The sequence below is a fragment of the Rhinoderma darwinii genome, chromosome 1 (assembly GCF_050947455.1).
Source record: "Rhinoderma darwinii isolate aRhiDar2 chromosome 1, aRhiDar2.hap1, whole genome shotgun sequence".
NCBI lineage: Eukaryota > Metazoa > Chordata > Amphibia > Anura > Rhinodermatidae > Rhinoderma > Rhinoderma darwinii.
Window position 1 is genome coordinate 11,523,320 of NC_134687.1, and position 16,185 is coordinate 11,539,504.

The 16,185-nt window shown below is 45.0% G+C and overlaps 1 protein-coding gene across 1 annotated transcript in view; it reads right to left on the reverse strand.

Moving 5' to 3' along the window:
* Positions 1–15,803, reverse strand: part of LOC142664528 (vomeronasal type-2 receptor 26-like) — a 79,972-nt gene extending 64,169 nt beyond the window's left edge. The window contains exons 1-2 of the mRNA XM_075847073.1: positions 15,648–15,803; positions 14,816–14,939 (exon numbers count right to left, since the gene is read on the reverse strand). Of these exons, the coding sequence (XP_075703188.1) occupies positions 14,816–14,939; positions 15,648–15,803 (280 nt within the window). The remainder of the gene's footprint in view (positions 1–14,815; positions 14,940–15,647) is intronic.
* Positions 15,804–16,185: the final 382 nt, after the last annotated feature.

Consider the following 16,185-nt stretch of genomic DNA (forward strand, 5'->3'; position numbering starts at 1 on the left):
TTATTTTCCCGGAGGACCTGGAGGACCTTCCTGACATGCTCCACATGGGAGGACCAATCCTTGGAAAACACCAGTATGTCATCAAGGTACACTACAAGAAAATTTCCCAGGTAATCTCTCAGAATTTCATTAATAAAATTCTGGAAGACGGCAGGGGCATTACACAACCCATAGGGCATGACCAGGTATTCGAAATGACCTTCGGGCGTGTTGAACGCAGTCTTCCACTCATCCCCCTCTTTGATGCGGATAAGGTTATATGCCCCCCGTAGATCGAACTTAGAGGACCATTGGGCCCCCTGAACCTGATTAAAAAGATCCGGAATCAAAGGAAGGGGATACTGGTTCCTTACTGTGACCTTATTCAAGTTCCGATAGTCAATGCACGGCCTAAGACCACCATCCTTCTTCCCCACGAAGAAGAAGCCAGCACCTACAGGAGAAGTCGAGGGGCGAATGAAACCCTTGGCCAGGCATTCTTGGATATACTCCCTCATAGCTTCACGTTCAGGACATGAAAGATTAAATATCCTACCCTTAGGAAGCTTAGCACCAGGTACCAAATCGATGGCGCAATCGTAATCTCTATGAGGGGGCAACACCTCGGAGGCCTCCTTACAAAACACATCAGCGAAGTCCTGAACAAACTCAGGTAGCGTGTTTATCTCCTCACGGGGAGAAATAGAGTTAACCGAAAGACATGACGTCAGGCATTCACTACCCCATTTGGTGAGATCCCCAGTATTCCAATCAAACGTGGGATTATGCAGCTGCAACCAGGGAAGACCTAATACCAGATCAGACGATAATCCCTGCATCACCAGTACAGAGCACTGCTCCAAATGCATGGAGCCAACAAGGAGTTCAAAAACAGGAGTATACTGAGTAAAATAACTATTAGCAAGAGGAGTGGAGTCGATACCCACTACCAGGACAGGATAAGGCAAATCAATAAAAGGCATTTTTAGAGACATAGCAAATTCCACAGACATGATATTAGCAGATGAGCCAGAATCCACGAAGGCACTGCCACTGGCAGACCGGCCAGCAAACGAGACCTGAAAGGGAAGCAAAATTTTATTGCGTTTCATATTAACGGGAAATACCTGTGCGCCCAAGTGACCTCCCCGATGATCACTTAGGCGCGGAAGTTTTCCGGCTGCTTATTCTTGCGCCTGGGACAGGTGTTCAGTAGATGCTTGTCACTCCCACAATAGAAGCAGAGACCATTCTTCCTGCGGAACTCTCTACGTTGTCGAGGGGACATGGAGGCCCCGAGTTGCATAGGTACCTCCGAGTCTTCCGTGGAAGAGCGAGGAGACGGGACCTCGGGAGGAATCGCAGGGAAGTCAGAGGGGAAAACATTGAAACGTTCAAGCTGACGTTCTCTGAGACGTCGGTCAAGTCGTACTGCTAGGGCCATAACCTGGTCTAGGGAGTCAGAAGAGGGGTAGCTAACAAGCAGATCCTTCAGGGCGTCAGATAATCCTAACCTAAATTGGCACCTTAGGACCGGGTCGTTCCACCGAGAAGCTACGCACCACTTTCTAAAATCAGAACAGTATTCCTCAACAGGTCTCCTACCCTGACGTAAGGTCACCAGCTGACTCTCGGCTAAGGCAGTCCTGTCAGTCTCGTCGTAAATGAGTCCGAGGGCAGAGAAAAAACGATCGACGGAGGAAAGTTCAGGGGCGTCAGGAGCCAAGGAGAAGGCCCACTCTTGGGGCCCTTCCTGGAGTCGGGATATAATGATACCCACCCGCTGGTTCTCGGAACCTGAGGAGTGAGGTTTTAGACGGAAGTAAAGTCTGCAACTCTCCCGGAAGGAGAGAAAAGTCTTACGGTCCCCTGAGAACCGGTCAGGTAACTTGAGGTCGGGTTCTAGAGGTGAGGTGAGGGGTACTACTATGGCAGCGTCAGACTGGTTGACCCTCTGAGCCAGGGCCTGGACCTGTAGGGAGAGGCCCTGCATCTGCTGGGTCAGGGTCTCAAGGGGGTCCATGATAGCGTCAACGCAGGAGAAATGGTAGACTAGGTATGGGCTTGTTATTATGTTATGGCAGGAAGGAGGTGAAGGGAACAAGTGAGCCCTAATCTACCCACCGCCCTGTCCCTGCCTACTTGCAACGACCCGCCCTAGGCGACAGGGTACAACTTGGCGGCGGTCCCTACGCTGACTAAGTGCAAGGGGATACAAACAGGGAACAAGCAAGGGAAGGGGCAGTAGCCCACGGAACACCGTGAGGAAACAGAGTGGTGAACGAGCCAGTCAGGATCAAGATGTAGTGGAGTATACAAACGCAGAGCACGGAGCAGGAAGCAAGCCAGGGGCAGAGCGAAGCAGGATAAGCGGGAACTGAAGCAAGGCAGAAGCACGGCAGAAGCAGGCTGGAGCAAGGCAGCAGTGGGGCCAGGAATCCAAGAAGAATAACAAGCAATGAGGAAGAGAAAACGGCAAGTATAAATGGACAGGGGGCGGAGCTAACTCCGACTGACCAGGCCGCGATAGGCTCTCCCACTCCTGAGCCTGCCACCCTGATTGGTGGGAGCCGGTGTCAGTCTAAGAGGTCTGGCCTCAGGTGTCGACTGATTAATCCTGGGAGTATCCACAGACGTAGTGCCTGGCAGATCCTTTACACATGTATTTAATGACTGTATAAATTGCTCATTGTATTATTCTGTTCTCTTGGCTTGATGAAAACGCTTGTCCAGGGCTAAAACGCGTAGCCTCTTGCTTTACTAATAAAGCGGTCAATTCTACCTACTCGGATCCCTCTTTGATGCTAGCAGCGCTATTCCATGGTCCATTTTTTCTTTACATTACAATTCATGCCTAGCAGTTACCTTTTTGTTGACCGGTTTGTGACCTAGCTGCAGCTTCATCATATCTATTTACTTACTCAAACCAGTGCTGTGACTGCCTTCGCACAGCCTTAACCCCTTAACGACCAAGGACGAAAATGAACGTCATGGTCGGCTGCTAGTTCCCGCACCATGACGTTCATTTTCGTCCGCATTTCAAACTGTCACTCTGTGTAAACACAGAGTGACAGACCCGCGCTGACAGTTGTCCCCGACAGCTGAGACATCAGTCTTGCCGGACAGCGGACCATCGCCGCTGATTTCGGCAGTTAACCCCTTAAGTGCGGCGACGGATTGCCGTCGCCGCATTTAAGTGGTTTGAAGCACATCAGCAGCCCCCACGAAGTGATCGTGGGGGCTACCGATGCTTGTCACGGCAATCGGAGGTCAGATAATGACCTCCGGGTTGCCATGCACGGAAGCCTCGGAGGAACAGCCTCCGGCCGTTCCTCCTCTGCTTCCTGTCAGTGTGACAGTCACGTCACAATGACAGTTAGAGTACATCACACTACGTGTGTAGTGTAATGTACTCTAGCAGCGATCAAAGCTGCAAGTCTAAATGTCCCCTAGTGGGACAAGTTAAAAAAGTAATAAAAATGTTTTAAAAAAAGTGTAAAAATAAAAGTTATAAGTTCTATAAACAATAAATGCTTTTTTTCCTATAATAAGACTTTTATTATAGAAAAAAAATTAACACGTTAAAAAAGTACACATATGTGGTATCACCGCGTTCGTAACGAACCCAACTATAAAACTATAATGTTATTTTTCCCGCACGATGAACACCCCAAAAAAATCAATAAAAAACTACGACAGAATCGCAATTTTTTGGGTCACCACCGCTCCCTAAATAAAGAATAAAAAGTGATCAAAAAGTCGCATGTACCCGAAAATAGTACCAATAAAAACTTCTATCCGTCCCGCAAAAAACAAGCCCTTACACAGCTTTTTTGACTAAAAAATTAAAAAATTATGGCTCTCAGAATATGGTGACACAGAATTATTTTTTTTTATAAATAAGTCATTTTATTGCGCAAACGCTAAAGAAAAGGACCAAACCTATATACATATGGTATCGCCGTAATCGTACCAACCCGCAGAATAAAGTAAAAATGTCATTTATAGCGTACGGTGAGCGCCGCAAAAAAAAAAACTAAAACACAGTGTCAGAATTCCTGTTTTTTGCTCAGGATTGCAAAAAAATTGAATAAAAAGTGATCAAAAAAAATCGCATGTACCCCAAAATGGTACCAATGAAAACTACAGATTGTCCCGCAACAAATAAGCCTTCACACCACTCTATTGATGGAAAAATAAAAAAGTTATGGCTCTTGGAAAGCGGGGAGTGAAAATCTAAAATATGAAAGCAAAAAATTGATCAGTCCTGAAAGGGTTAATTCATTTCTAATGAAAAAACGTATGACAACATGTTGGGTATTTCCGTACTCGGGAGAAATTGCTTTATAAAAAAATGGTTGTTTTTTTCCTCCTTTATCCCTTCTGAAAATGAGAAAATGCAACATTTTAGTGGAAAAAATGTTGATATTAATTTTCGCGCCCTAATTCTAATAAACTCTGCAAAAGACCCGTGGGGTCTAAATGCTCACTATACCCCTAGAAAAATTCCTTGAAGGTTTTTCCAAAATGGGGTCACTTTTGGTGGGTTTCCACTGTTTTGGTCCCTCCAGTGCATTGCAAATGCGACATGGCACCGAAAACCATTCCAGCAAAATCATAAATCCAAATGGCGCTCCTTCCCTTCTGAGCCCTGCTGTGGGTCCAAACAGCAGTTTATTACCACATATGGGGTATTGTCGTAATCGGGAGACATTGCTTTACAAATGTTGGGGTGCATTTTCTTTGTTATTCCTTGTACATAATAAAAATTTCTATGTTTCAGAAAAAAAGTACATTTTAATTCTTACAGACTAATTTCAATATATTTAGCGAAAAACCTGTGTGGTCAAAATGCTAACTATACCCCTAGATAAATACCTTAAGGGGTCTAGTTTTCGAAATGGGGTCGTTTATGGGGAGTTTCTATCATTCTGGCAGCTCAAAGCTTCTCCAAATGTACATTGGGGCCTAAAACATTTTCAAGCAAAATATGAGTCCTGAAAGCCTCCGGGTGTTCCCTTCCTTTGGGGCCCTGCCGTGTGTCCAAACAACGCATTAGGGCCACAATGTGGGTATTTTTGAAAACAGGAGAAAGAGGGTGATAGATTTTGGGGTGTGTTTCTTCATTTTCATGGTCGCTTTACAAAGAAATCGGTCTTCAAACAAATACTTTTATGAAAAAAGTGAAATTATTATTTTTTTCACCTGATATGCATTAAATTTAGCAAAGAACTGTGGGGTCAAAATAATTACTATACCCCTAAATAAATACCTTATGGGGTCTAGTTTTCTAAATGGGGTCGTTTATGGGGAGTTTCTATCGTTCTGGCAGCTCAAAGCCTCTCCAAATGTACAGTGGGGCCTAAAACATTTTCAAGCAAAACATGAGTCCTGAAAGCCTCCGGGTGCTCCCCTCCTTTTGGGTCCTGCCGTGTGTCCAGGCAGCGCATTAGGGCCACAATGTTGGTATTTTTGAAAACAGGAGAAACAGGGTGATAGATTTTGTGGTGTGTTTCTTCATTCTCATGGTCGCTTTACAAAGAAATTGGTCTTCAAACTGATACTTTTATGAAAAAAAGTGATTTTTTTTTTTTTCACCTGCTATGTATTCAATTTAGCAAAAAACTGTGGGGTCAAAATACTTACTATACCCTTAGGTAAATACCTTAAGGGGTCTAGTTTTCTAAATGGGGTCATTTGTGGGGGTTTCCACCATTCTGACACCTATGAGCCTCTGATAACCTGGCTTGGTGCAGGAAAACAAAATGTACTTCAAAATTTATACAATTATTATTCAATTTGTAAGTCCTCTAAATTGCTGAAAATGTATTTTATTTTTTCAAAAGTGCTGCCAAAATGGAGTAAAGAGATAGAAATATATATTTAATGAAATTTTTTTTACAGTATGTGTGTACATATGTGACATATTGCAGTTAAAAATAGGGGAAAATTGTAATTTTTACAAAATTTCTTCAATTTTTCTATTTTTTAAGTTATTTCCGCAAATCGTATCAGTCTACTTTTACCACTAAAATAAAGTACAACATGTGACGAAAAAACAATGTCAGAATTACTTGGATATTCAAAACTTTCACAGAGTTATTCTCTGATAAAGTCAGACATACCAGATTTGACAAATCTGGCTTGGTCATTAAGGTACAAACATGCCCGGTCATTAAGGGGTTAATAGGTGTTTATTATTTATCTCACCGTTTCTTTTTGCTTCATTATTGTGGGTAACCTGCACCATGTGGCGCCGTGTTTTTCCTCTTTTCCTTTAGGCTGTGTATTCAGTGGTCAGGAAGGCACAGATGATAATATGGGTCTTTGGGGAAATCCTCCTATCTCTGACAGCCGATACTCCTCTCCTGCAACTACACGATTTCTATTCAGAAACGTCTCTACATATACTAGTATATGTGGAGCAGCCAATCACTTCATGGCGTAAATTACATATTATTGAATGGACTTAACGATTAAAGAGTTACCAATTTTTTTTTCTGGTAATTTTTTATTCAATAAAAAACATCCTAATGTTTTTTTTTTGGTTTTTTTAAGCATACCGTTTATTTAACTTTATTTATGTGTTTAATTTTTGGGAGGACGTTTGCTAATTATTTCAAGTTGCATAAGGCAGGGCCTGCTATAGCAACCCATGAGTACTTCACAATCATGTTGGGCGGTCATTGATGGGTTGATAAAGAAAGCGATTTTTCTTCCCTTTAGCCGCCAAAATTGCTATTCAGTTATCTCCCACCCTGGCCGTTATTGTGAGACTCCCGCGGGCGATGGTGTGGGCACAGTTTCTAATCCTTATATGATCCATAAACATGGATCATAGCTATGTGCGACACGTGCGGTCGCACAGGGCGCCGGCCGACATCCTGTAAGGGGTACGAGCAGAAGAGAGGAGAAATGTTCCTTCCTCTGCACTGCTGCGTGAAGTGAGCGCTGATTGGAGGAGCAGCAGGTGCTTCTGTCTGCTCCACCAATCGGCACAGCCTGTACTGCAGTGTCACACACACTCAGCACCTCACGCAGCTCCTTCCTGCTGTGCTGCTGCCCCAGTGAAGACTCCTCCACGGAGCTCCAGAGTCAGGTAAGAAGAGCAGCAGCTTTAGCTTAATCCCTGTTTATTTATGTGCTGTGTGAGGGAGGGGGAGAGAGGGGGCTTTATGTGATGTGTAACAGGATGTTTTTTTTTTTTTTTTAAAAGATGGATTTTGTGTGGGAGGGGAGACTAGGTTAGAGGTACTTTGAGTGTATTTTTTATAGATCGATTTTGAGGGTGAGGGGACATTGCCCTAAATGCTATAGGAGTGTGGGGGGATTCTTTATAAATATATTTTGTGGGGAGGGAGACTTCTGTATAGTTTATTTTGTGGTGTAGGAGCTTATTATGAATCATGGGGGAGGGGAACTTAGCGTTCTGTATGGGGAGAAAGGATTCTTTAGGGTACGGCCACACGGAGCGGCCCTCACACTGTCGCAACGCGGCCAACAACCACGCTGGCACTATGTAGGAGCGGCTGTCCAATACCTTGTTAAGAGGTATTCCGGTTACATTCGCATGCGCACCGCCGCTCCATTCATTCTCTATGGGAGCACAGGAGATAGCCGGGTGCAGTGCCGCACGATTTTGCAAATGACAACAGCTTACCCCCTATTCATTCTCTATGGGAGCACCGGAAAAAGCAGAACACTGCACTCGGCTATCTCCGGCGCTCCCATAGAGAATGAATGGAGCGGCAGTGCGCATGAGCGTGTAACCGGAATACGTGCGGCCATTAACAGGCTGTTTGACAGCCGCACCGAACATGGTGCCGGCGTGGTTGTTAGTTGCCGCTCTGTCAGGGCCGCTCTGTGTGGCCTTACCCTTAGGCTGGATTCACACGAGCGTGTGCCTTTTGCGCACGCAAAAAACGCGGCGTTTTTCATTTGACAGCTGCGTGTGTCAGCCCCATATGATGCGCGGCTGTGTGCTTTTTGCGCAGCCGCCATCATTATGACACTCCATTTGGATGTTTGTAAACAGAAAAGCACGTGGTGCTTTTCTGTTTTGATTCATCCTTTTTACAGCTCTTGCGCGAATCACGCTGTTCGCACGGAAGTGCTTCCGTGTGGCATGCGTGGTTTTCACGCACCCATTGACTTCAATGGGTGCGTGATGCGCAAAAAACGCTCAAAGAACGGACATGTCGTGACTTTTACGCAGCGGACTTACGCAGCGTAAAAATCACACACATGTCTGCACGGCCCCATAGACTAATATAGGTCCGTGCAACGCGCATGAAAATCACGCGCGTTGCACGGACGTAATTCCCGTTCGTCTGAATAAGCCATTAGAAATAATATTTGTGGGGAGAGCAACTTGATTATAAGGGTCGGAACACACAGGGCGGATACGTAAAACCACACAGTGTATACGTCCTAAGTACCGCAGGGAATTTCACCTGAAAAACAGCACCAAATTTTGGTGTCGTTTTTTGGGCGGAAAGACTGCAGAAATAAATTTTAAAAAAAGCCAATACTCCCAGCCGTAGTCCCTCTCTCTCTCTCTGAGTGTAGCCTGGCCTCCTGCGATGACGCTGTAGTCCATGTGACCGCTGCAGCCTTTGATTGGCTGCAGCTGTCACATGGGATGCATCGTCATCCCTGGAGGCGGGGCTACGCTCAGAACAGAATACGCATCGCTATGACTACGGCCGGGTGTATTACCCTTTTTTTTTCTCATTAGAGATTAACGATAAGCAAAGTTTTTATCATTGATCTTCCCCTCTGTTAACACTGACCAAATATCATTATAATTGGTCAGAAACTGGCGAATCATGGTGATAATTGGCTAAACTAAATAGGCCTTTAACCCCTTAATGACCAAGCCATTTTTTAAGTTTTTCCATCGTCACATTCCAAGAGCTATAACCTTTTTATTTTTGCGGCGACACAGCTGTATAAGGTCTTGCTTTTTGCGGGACAAGTTGTATTCTTTAATAGCACCATTTTGGGGGACATATTATTTATTGATTAACTTTTATTAACTTTTTTTTGGGGGGGAATAGAAAAAAACCTGAAATTTCGCCACTCTTTTTCGCGTCTTAAATCTACGCAGTTTACCGTGTGATATAAATAACACAATAACTTTATTCAGCGGGTTGTTACGATTGCAACGATACCAAATTTGTATAGTTTTTGTATGTTTTACTACTTTTACACAGTAAAAACATTTTTTTTCAAAATTATTTGTTTTTGTGTCTCCATATATGAAGAGCCGTAACGTTTTTATTTTTTCACCGATGTGGTTGTATGAGGGCTTTTTTTTTGCGGGAAGACTTGTAGCTTTTATTGGTACCATTTTGGAGTAGATGCGACTTTTGGATCACTTTTTATCACATTTCTTTTACGTCAGGATTCACAGAAAACAGCATTTTTCCATAGTTTTTTATTACATTTTTTACGGCGTTCACCGTGCGGGTTAAATAATGTAATATCTTTATAGTCGGGGTCGTTACAGACGCGGCGATACCAAATATGTGTAACTTTTTTACGTTATTTAGTTTTTTTAATAGTAAAGCATTTTGTAAGGGGAAAAGCTGGGTTTTTCATTTTTTTCACACTTTTTTTTAAATTAACTTTATAAAACTTTTTTTTAACTTTTTTACTAGTTCCACTAGGGGACTTCACTATCCTCCGATCGCTATTATAATGCACTGCAATACTTTTGATTTGCAGTGTATTACTGCCTGTCCGTTTAAAACGGACAGGCATCTGCTAGGTTAGGCCTCCGGCATGATCTAGCAGGCATTCGCTCCAGGCAGACCTGGGGGCCTTTATTAGACCCCCGGCTGCCATTAGAGACACAGACACTCGGCGATCGTATCGCCGGGTGTCGGTGGGGGAGAGAGGGAGCTCCCTCCCTCTCTCCAAAACCACTCAGATGCGGTGCACGCTATTGTGCACCGTATCGGAGGGGTTAAACGAGTGAGATCGATACTAATATCGATCTCACCCGGCAGAGCAGGGACGCCCCCAGTCCTCATCTGCCTCTGGCAGCTGAGAGCAGGGAGATCTGACGCTAATTGCTCTGTTTACTTTATCCTGATGCAGTGCCGTAAAAAGGCCTATGCATCAGAATAAAGCCCGTTAGTGGCCGCTGTTAAAAGGCGTATTGGCGGTCACTAACGGGTTAATGGGGGTATATTCAGGCTTAGTGCCTAGGGCAGCGTGAGTTGTAAATACGGCCCTGCTAAAGACGCAGATACTATTGAACACTATAGCGGAGCAGAGAGGTATCTCCCTGCTCTGTGATCTACTAGGCTGGTGGTTTCCAGCATGAGGTTCCCATGAGAACCCTCCAGGGGTGCCGCGACACTCCTCTGGACAACTGCCACGGACGTGCTTTCTCTCCTCCTCCTCATAGCGCAAAGTGGATGTGAGGAGGAGGAGGAGATTTTTTTGCAGAACCCCTGTAGATGGCACCCCCCGACTAAATGGACAGAGACGTCAGGGGCTTCTCCTGGAGTGGAATCCCCGGTCACAGCGTCGGCAACGCTGAGGACAGGGATTCCGCTTCAGGAGTTAGTTGCCCCTGATGTCATTGTTCACATATGGACAGAGACATCAAGCACTCCGTCAAGGAGCGGAATCCCCAGCCACAGGGAGCTACAGTGGCGCTATCTACAGGAAGGGAGTGCTACCTACATGGGGGCTGTGTGGCACTACAAAGGATCTGTGTGGCACTACCTACAAGAGGGCTGTGCGGCAAGGGGGGGATTTGTGGCACTACTTACTAGGGATGCACAATGCATCGAAACTTCGATACTGTGCATCCCCAAATGGTTCGAGCCACAACGGTAAGTATAGTAATACATGATGAATGAGAGCGGGGCTGCGGCTGTGTAATACAGCCATTGCCCCGCTCCTGAGTCCTGACAAGAGCGCGCAGCGAGGATGATGCGATACGGCCAGCGCTGCACTAATGAGCGGCGGCACTGAAAACAGAACATGGCGGCCGCACTGCAAAACACCCCCATGTTCTGTCTTCGGTGTCTGCGCCACCGCTCATTAGTGCAGCGCCGGCCGCATTACCTCATGCTGACCGCGCACGCACTTCTGTCAGGAGCGGGGCAATGACTGTATTACACAGCCGCAGCCCCGCTCTATAACGGCGGAGATCAGAGAAACCGCTCATCTCCGCCGCTATTCTCCTGAATGCTGCGATCAAAGCTGACTGCAGCATTCAGGGGAAAGTGAGGAGGGGGGATTACCCTTGGATCACGTCACAGGGAATTCCTGTGACGCGATTGAGGGCCATACCATATATGGGCAGACAGCCAAGGGTCCATTGAAGGACCCCAGGGCCGTCTTACCATATTTCCTGTTGTTAGGGCATACTTAGGTATGTCCTAACAACTGCCTGTGTACTATACATACACAGGCTAATGTACTGGCATATATCTGATATATGGCAGTATATTAAAGTTTAAAAATAAAGTAAAAACATAAAGTAATATTAAATGAAAAAAAAATACACATTCACCTTTTTTACAATAAGCATTAAAATAAGTCTCAATACATAAAATATACACATATTTGGAATTGGCGCGGCCGTAATAACCTGCACAGCAATTTTTTTGCGTCATTTATGATGTGTAAGCTGTAAAAAAAAATATTTAAAAAACTTCTTTCACTTATTAATGTGAGGCCTGAGGTGTGATGAATTTAACCTCCATGTGCCTCACATTAATAGTAATTAACCCCATCATGTACCTCACACATTAATCCATTATGACTGAGAAACATGATGGGGTTAATTACTATTAATGTGAGGCACATGGAGGTTAAATTCATCACACCTCGCGCCTCACATCAGAAAATGGAAGAACTTTTTTTTATTACTGTTGGCAAAGTATCGTTTTGGTATCGAAATTGCAATACTACACAAAGTATCGGTATCGAAGTCCAAATTCAGGTATCGTGACATCCCTACTACCTACAAAGGGACTGTGTTGCACGACCTACAGGGGGCTGTGTGGCACGAACTACAAGGGGGCTGTGTGGCACGACCTACAAGGGGGCTGTGTGGCACGAACTAAAAGAGGGCTGTGTGGCACGACCTACAAGGGGGCTGTGTGGCACGACCTACAAGGGGGCTGTGTGGCACTACCTACAATGGGCTGTGTGGTACTACCTACAGGGGATATCTGTGAGTTGCGGGCTGATGGTCATTTTACTGTGAGTGGGGGGCTGATGGTAGTTTTACTGTGAGTGGGGGGCTGATGGTCATTTTACTGTGAGTGGGGGGCTGATGGTAGTTTTACTGTGAGTGGGGGGCTGATGGTCATTTTACTGTGAGTGGGGGCTGATGGTAGTTTTACTGTGAGTGGGGGGCTGATGGTCATTTTACTGTGAGTGGGGGCTGATGGTCATTTTACTGTGAGTGGGGGCTGATGGTAGTTTTACTGTGAGTGGGGGCTGATGGTAGTTTTACTGTGAGTGGGGGGCTGATGGTCATTTTACTGTGAGTGGGGGGCTGATGGTCATTTTACTGTGAGTGGGGGCTGATGGTCATTTTACTGTGAGTGGGGGCTGATGGTCATTTTACTGTGAGTGGGGGCTGATGGTAGTTTTACTGTGAGTGGGGGGCTGATAGTCATTTTACTGTGAGTGGGGGGCTGATGGTAGTTTTACTGTGAGTGGGGGGCTAATGGTCGTTTTACTGTGAGTGGGGGGCTAATGGTCGTTTTACTGTGAGTGGGGGGCTAATGGTCGTTTTACTGTGAGTGGACGGGCTGATGGTCATTTTAGGGTATGTTCACACGGCAGCATCCATTACGGCTGAAATTACGGAGCAGTTTTCAGGAGAAAACGGCTCCGGAATTTCAGACGTAATGGCATGTGCAGGCGCTTTTCGCTGCGTCCATTACGGACGTAATTGGAGCTGTTTTTCCATGGAGTCAAGGGAAAACGGCTCCAATTACGTCTCAAGAAGTGACAGGCTTTTCTTTGACGCGGGCGTCTCTTTTACGCGCCGTCTTTTGACAGCGGCGCGTAAAAAAAATGACCGTCGGCACAGAACATCGTAAGACCCATTCAAATGAATGGGCAGATCTTTGCCGACGCTTTTGAGCCGCATTTTCGGACGTAATTCGGGGCTAAAACGCCCGAATTACGTCCGTAAATAGTGTTTGTGGACCCAGCCTTACTGTGAGTGGGGGGCTGATGGTCATTTTACTGTGAGTGGTGGGGGGGGGGGGGGGGCTGATGGTCTTCAAGTGGTTTCCACCTCTGACCTCCAATTGAAATTAATAGTAGGAAGAAAATAGCTGTGGCGCTCGTTTGGAGCTTTTTTTGCTGCGTCTTTTGCATTCGCTTCAACGGCTTAAAAAAAAAAAACGCTAAAAAAAACCCATCAAATAACGCTGTCAATTCAAAAGCAGATTTTTTCTGCCTTACAAAAAACGCTGTGTGAACATACCCTAAGAATGTAGTGCTTATTTTTAGCTATTTTCTGTCTTTCTCTAAACAATTTTTGGTAGGGGGGCCCTGAGGAATTATTTTTTTCCAGGGGTGACTCAAGTCCGAAAAGGTTGGGAAACTCTAGCAGGCTACAGCGGCGCCTGCAGCCTATGAGGCGCAGGGACAGGATCCCTGCGCAGTTGGCGTGATGACATCTCTGGATCAAGCCGGCCTACGCAAGGATCCTGTCAGGTGGAGGTGGGGGGCAGTATGGCACTGTCTACAAGGGGGAGGTGGATGCTGTATGACAATGTCTACAAGGGGGCGGTGGGGGGCACTGTGTACAAGAGGGAGGTGGGGCTGTATGACACTACAAGGGGTAGATGGGGGGCTGTACGGCACTACAAGGGGCAGATGGGGGCTGTATGACACTACAAGGGGCAGATGGGGGCTGTATGGCACTGTCTACAAGGAGGAGGTGGGGGATTATGGCACTGTCTACAGGGAGGCTGTACGGCACAATCTACAGGGGGCACTTTCTACTAGGGGGGCTGTGGGGGCATTATACTCTGTGGAGGAAATCATACTGTGTAGGGGCACTACAGGGGGCAATATAATGTGTGTGGCACTTAGGGGGCATAACACTGTGTGGGCACAATTAGAGGACAAAATACTGTGTCCTTGAAGGCGTTATAATATATGACATTATGAAATATTATTATTATACTGTGTGTGGGGCACTAAAGGGGCATTACACTGTGTGGGGCACTAAAGGGGCATTACACTGTGTGGGGGCACTATATAGGGCATTATACTGTGGGGAGGAATTATGCTTTTTTATGGGGCATTTCTTATAATGGCGTGGGGCGCCGAAAGATAATTTTGCACGGGGCGCCTTCTACCCTAAGGCCGGCCCTGTCCATAAATGACCATGTTAGGGCACTAGGTTAATCGTTGCTATGATTTTAGGACTTAGTTTTGGCCTAAAATAGCAATAACATGTCTGAGATGTAAGCAGTCCTAATAAATAAAACATGGATTTTATTCTGTGTGTTGTACATTAAGGCTTCATGCACACGGCCGTAGCCGTGTCACATGCATTTGAGGGCCGCGTTCCCATTATAAAGTATAGGAGCACGGTCCGCAAATTCCCCCAAAAATGTTTTCGGGTCATTTCTACGGCCCAGACCCTTACCCATAAATATATAAAGAAAGTTGTCCATGGGCCATAGAAATGAATGGATCCATATTTTTTATCCGCAAATACAGATTCCTTAATTGCGGATCAAAGTTATGGTTGTCTGCATGGGGCCAAACTTCATCAACTTCATTCCATCCTTAAACGTCTTGTCGTTACATTTTTAAGGAAAGCCAATGTCACCTGTGGAATTAGATATTTCTCCCATTGAACACTTGACACACTCAAAGCAGCACTTAGGAATTCCTCTCTTCACGACTTTTCTAAATCCTGCTGGACAATCCTCAGAACATTTAGAGACTGGAATCTAGATAAGTATAACAAAAAAGTCAAAAGGCATAAAAAGTGAGAAAAAAATATATTAAGAAAAAAAATCTGTGAATACTTTGCTATCCTCCGACTTTAGCCCTAATAATTTACTTGATGTCTGAACCCAATGCTGTCCCTTGTGGCTTTCTGCAAAGTTGATTGAATTTGCATTAAGTGGCAACATCACATCTCCATCATCCTATGTAATCTTATCACTGAGATCTTCCAAAATAAGAAACTTCAACTATCAATGTAACTTCTGATTTAATAATTCAGTATTTAGCAAGGTTTGTTGCTATTGTACTTCTAAGGCCCCATGCACACAACCGTAAAACCGCGGACTGCACTACGTTCCACGATTTTACAGACCCATTTGGTTCTATTGGCCGCGGACACCTTTCTGTAGCGCTACGGATGGGTGTCCGTGCCATAGAACCATGCGGGGGATTATGGAGCATGTCCTATTTTTCGTATTCTACGGGCCGTGCTCCTATATTTCGTATGGCAGCGCGGTCCGAAAATGCGGGCGGCCATCAGCGGCTGGCCATGCCTGCAATCGCGGGCTGTGATTACGGGCACGGTCGTGTACATGGGGGCTTATTGTGCTTTTCCTTCTTATTCTCTGTAAACGACTATTTTTTTTATTTCTTTTTTCTTCTTGACTTTCATTTTATACTCTTTTATAAATGAAGATGTTGACATTCACCTTGCCATGCTTCCAAAATTTAGGTATTTGTTGGATAACCAGCTGTTCATCTCCATTTGATGATGTATTGAACTTTCCAACATGCATTAGGACATAGGTTTTATATTTTCCATGATTATGAACAGCAGCATTTCTAATAAGATAGTAAGTATTCATTTCTCCTTTTTCATTAAAATAGACTTCTTCTCCTATGGGATCTTGGAAATAAATTCTTCTTAAAAAGTACTAAAAAAAAATTACAAAAAATCACATACAGTATGTTTCTACATTTTTATACGCCAATATTATATAGTGTCAACACAGAGGCACTCCATGTTCACCTCTTACAATAATTGTGACACCATTATAAATATTGTAAATACGGATAGAGCAGACACCCAGGTATGGAGACAACTCAAAGGGACACTCCGGCCAAAACTGAACTTCCCATGTGTACCATTATGTTATTCCATGTGTCAGTCTCTCACCTGTTACTTTTCTTGCTGCTTCTATCTCTATATATCAGACTGGGATGGTTGCTTAGCAGCAGTGTGATTCC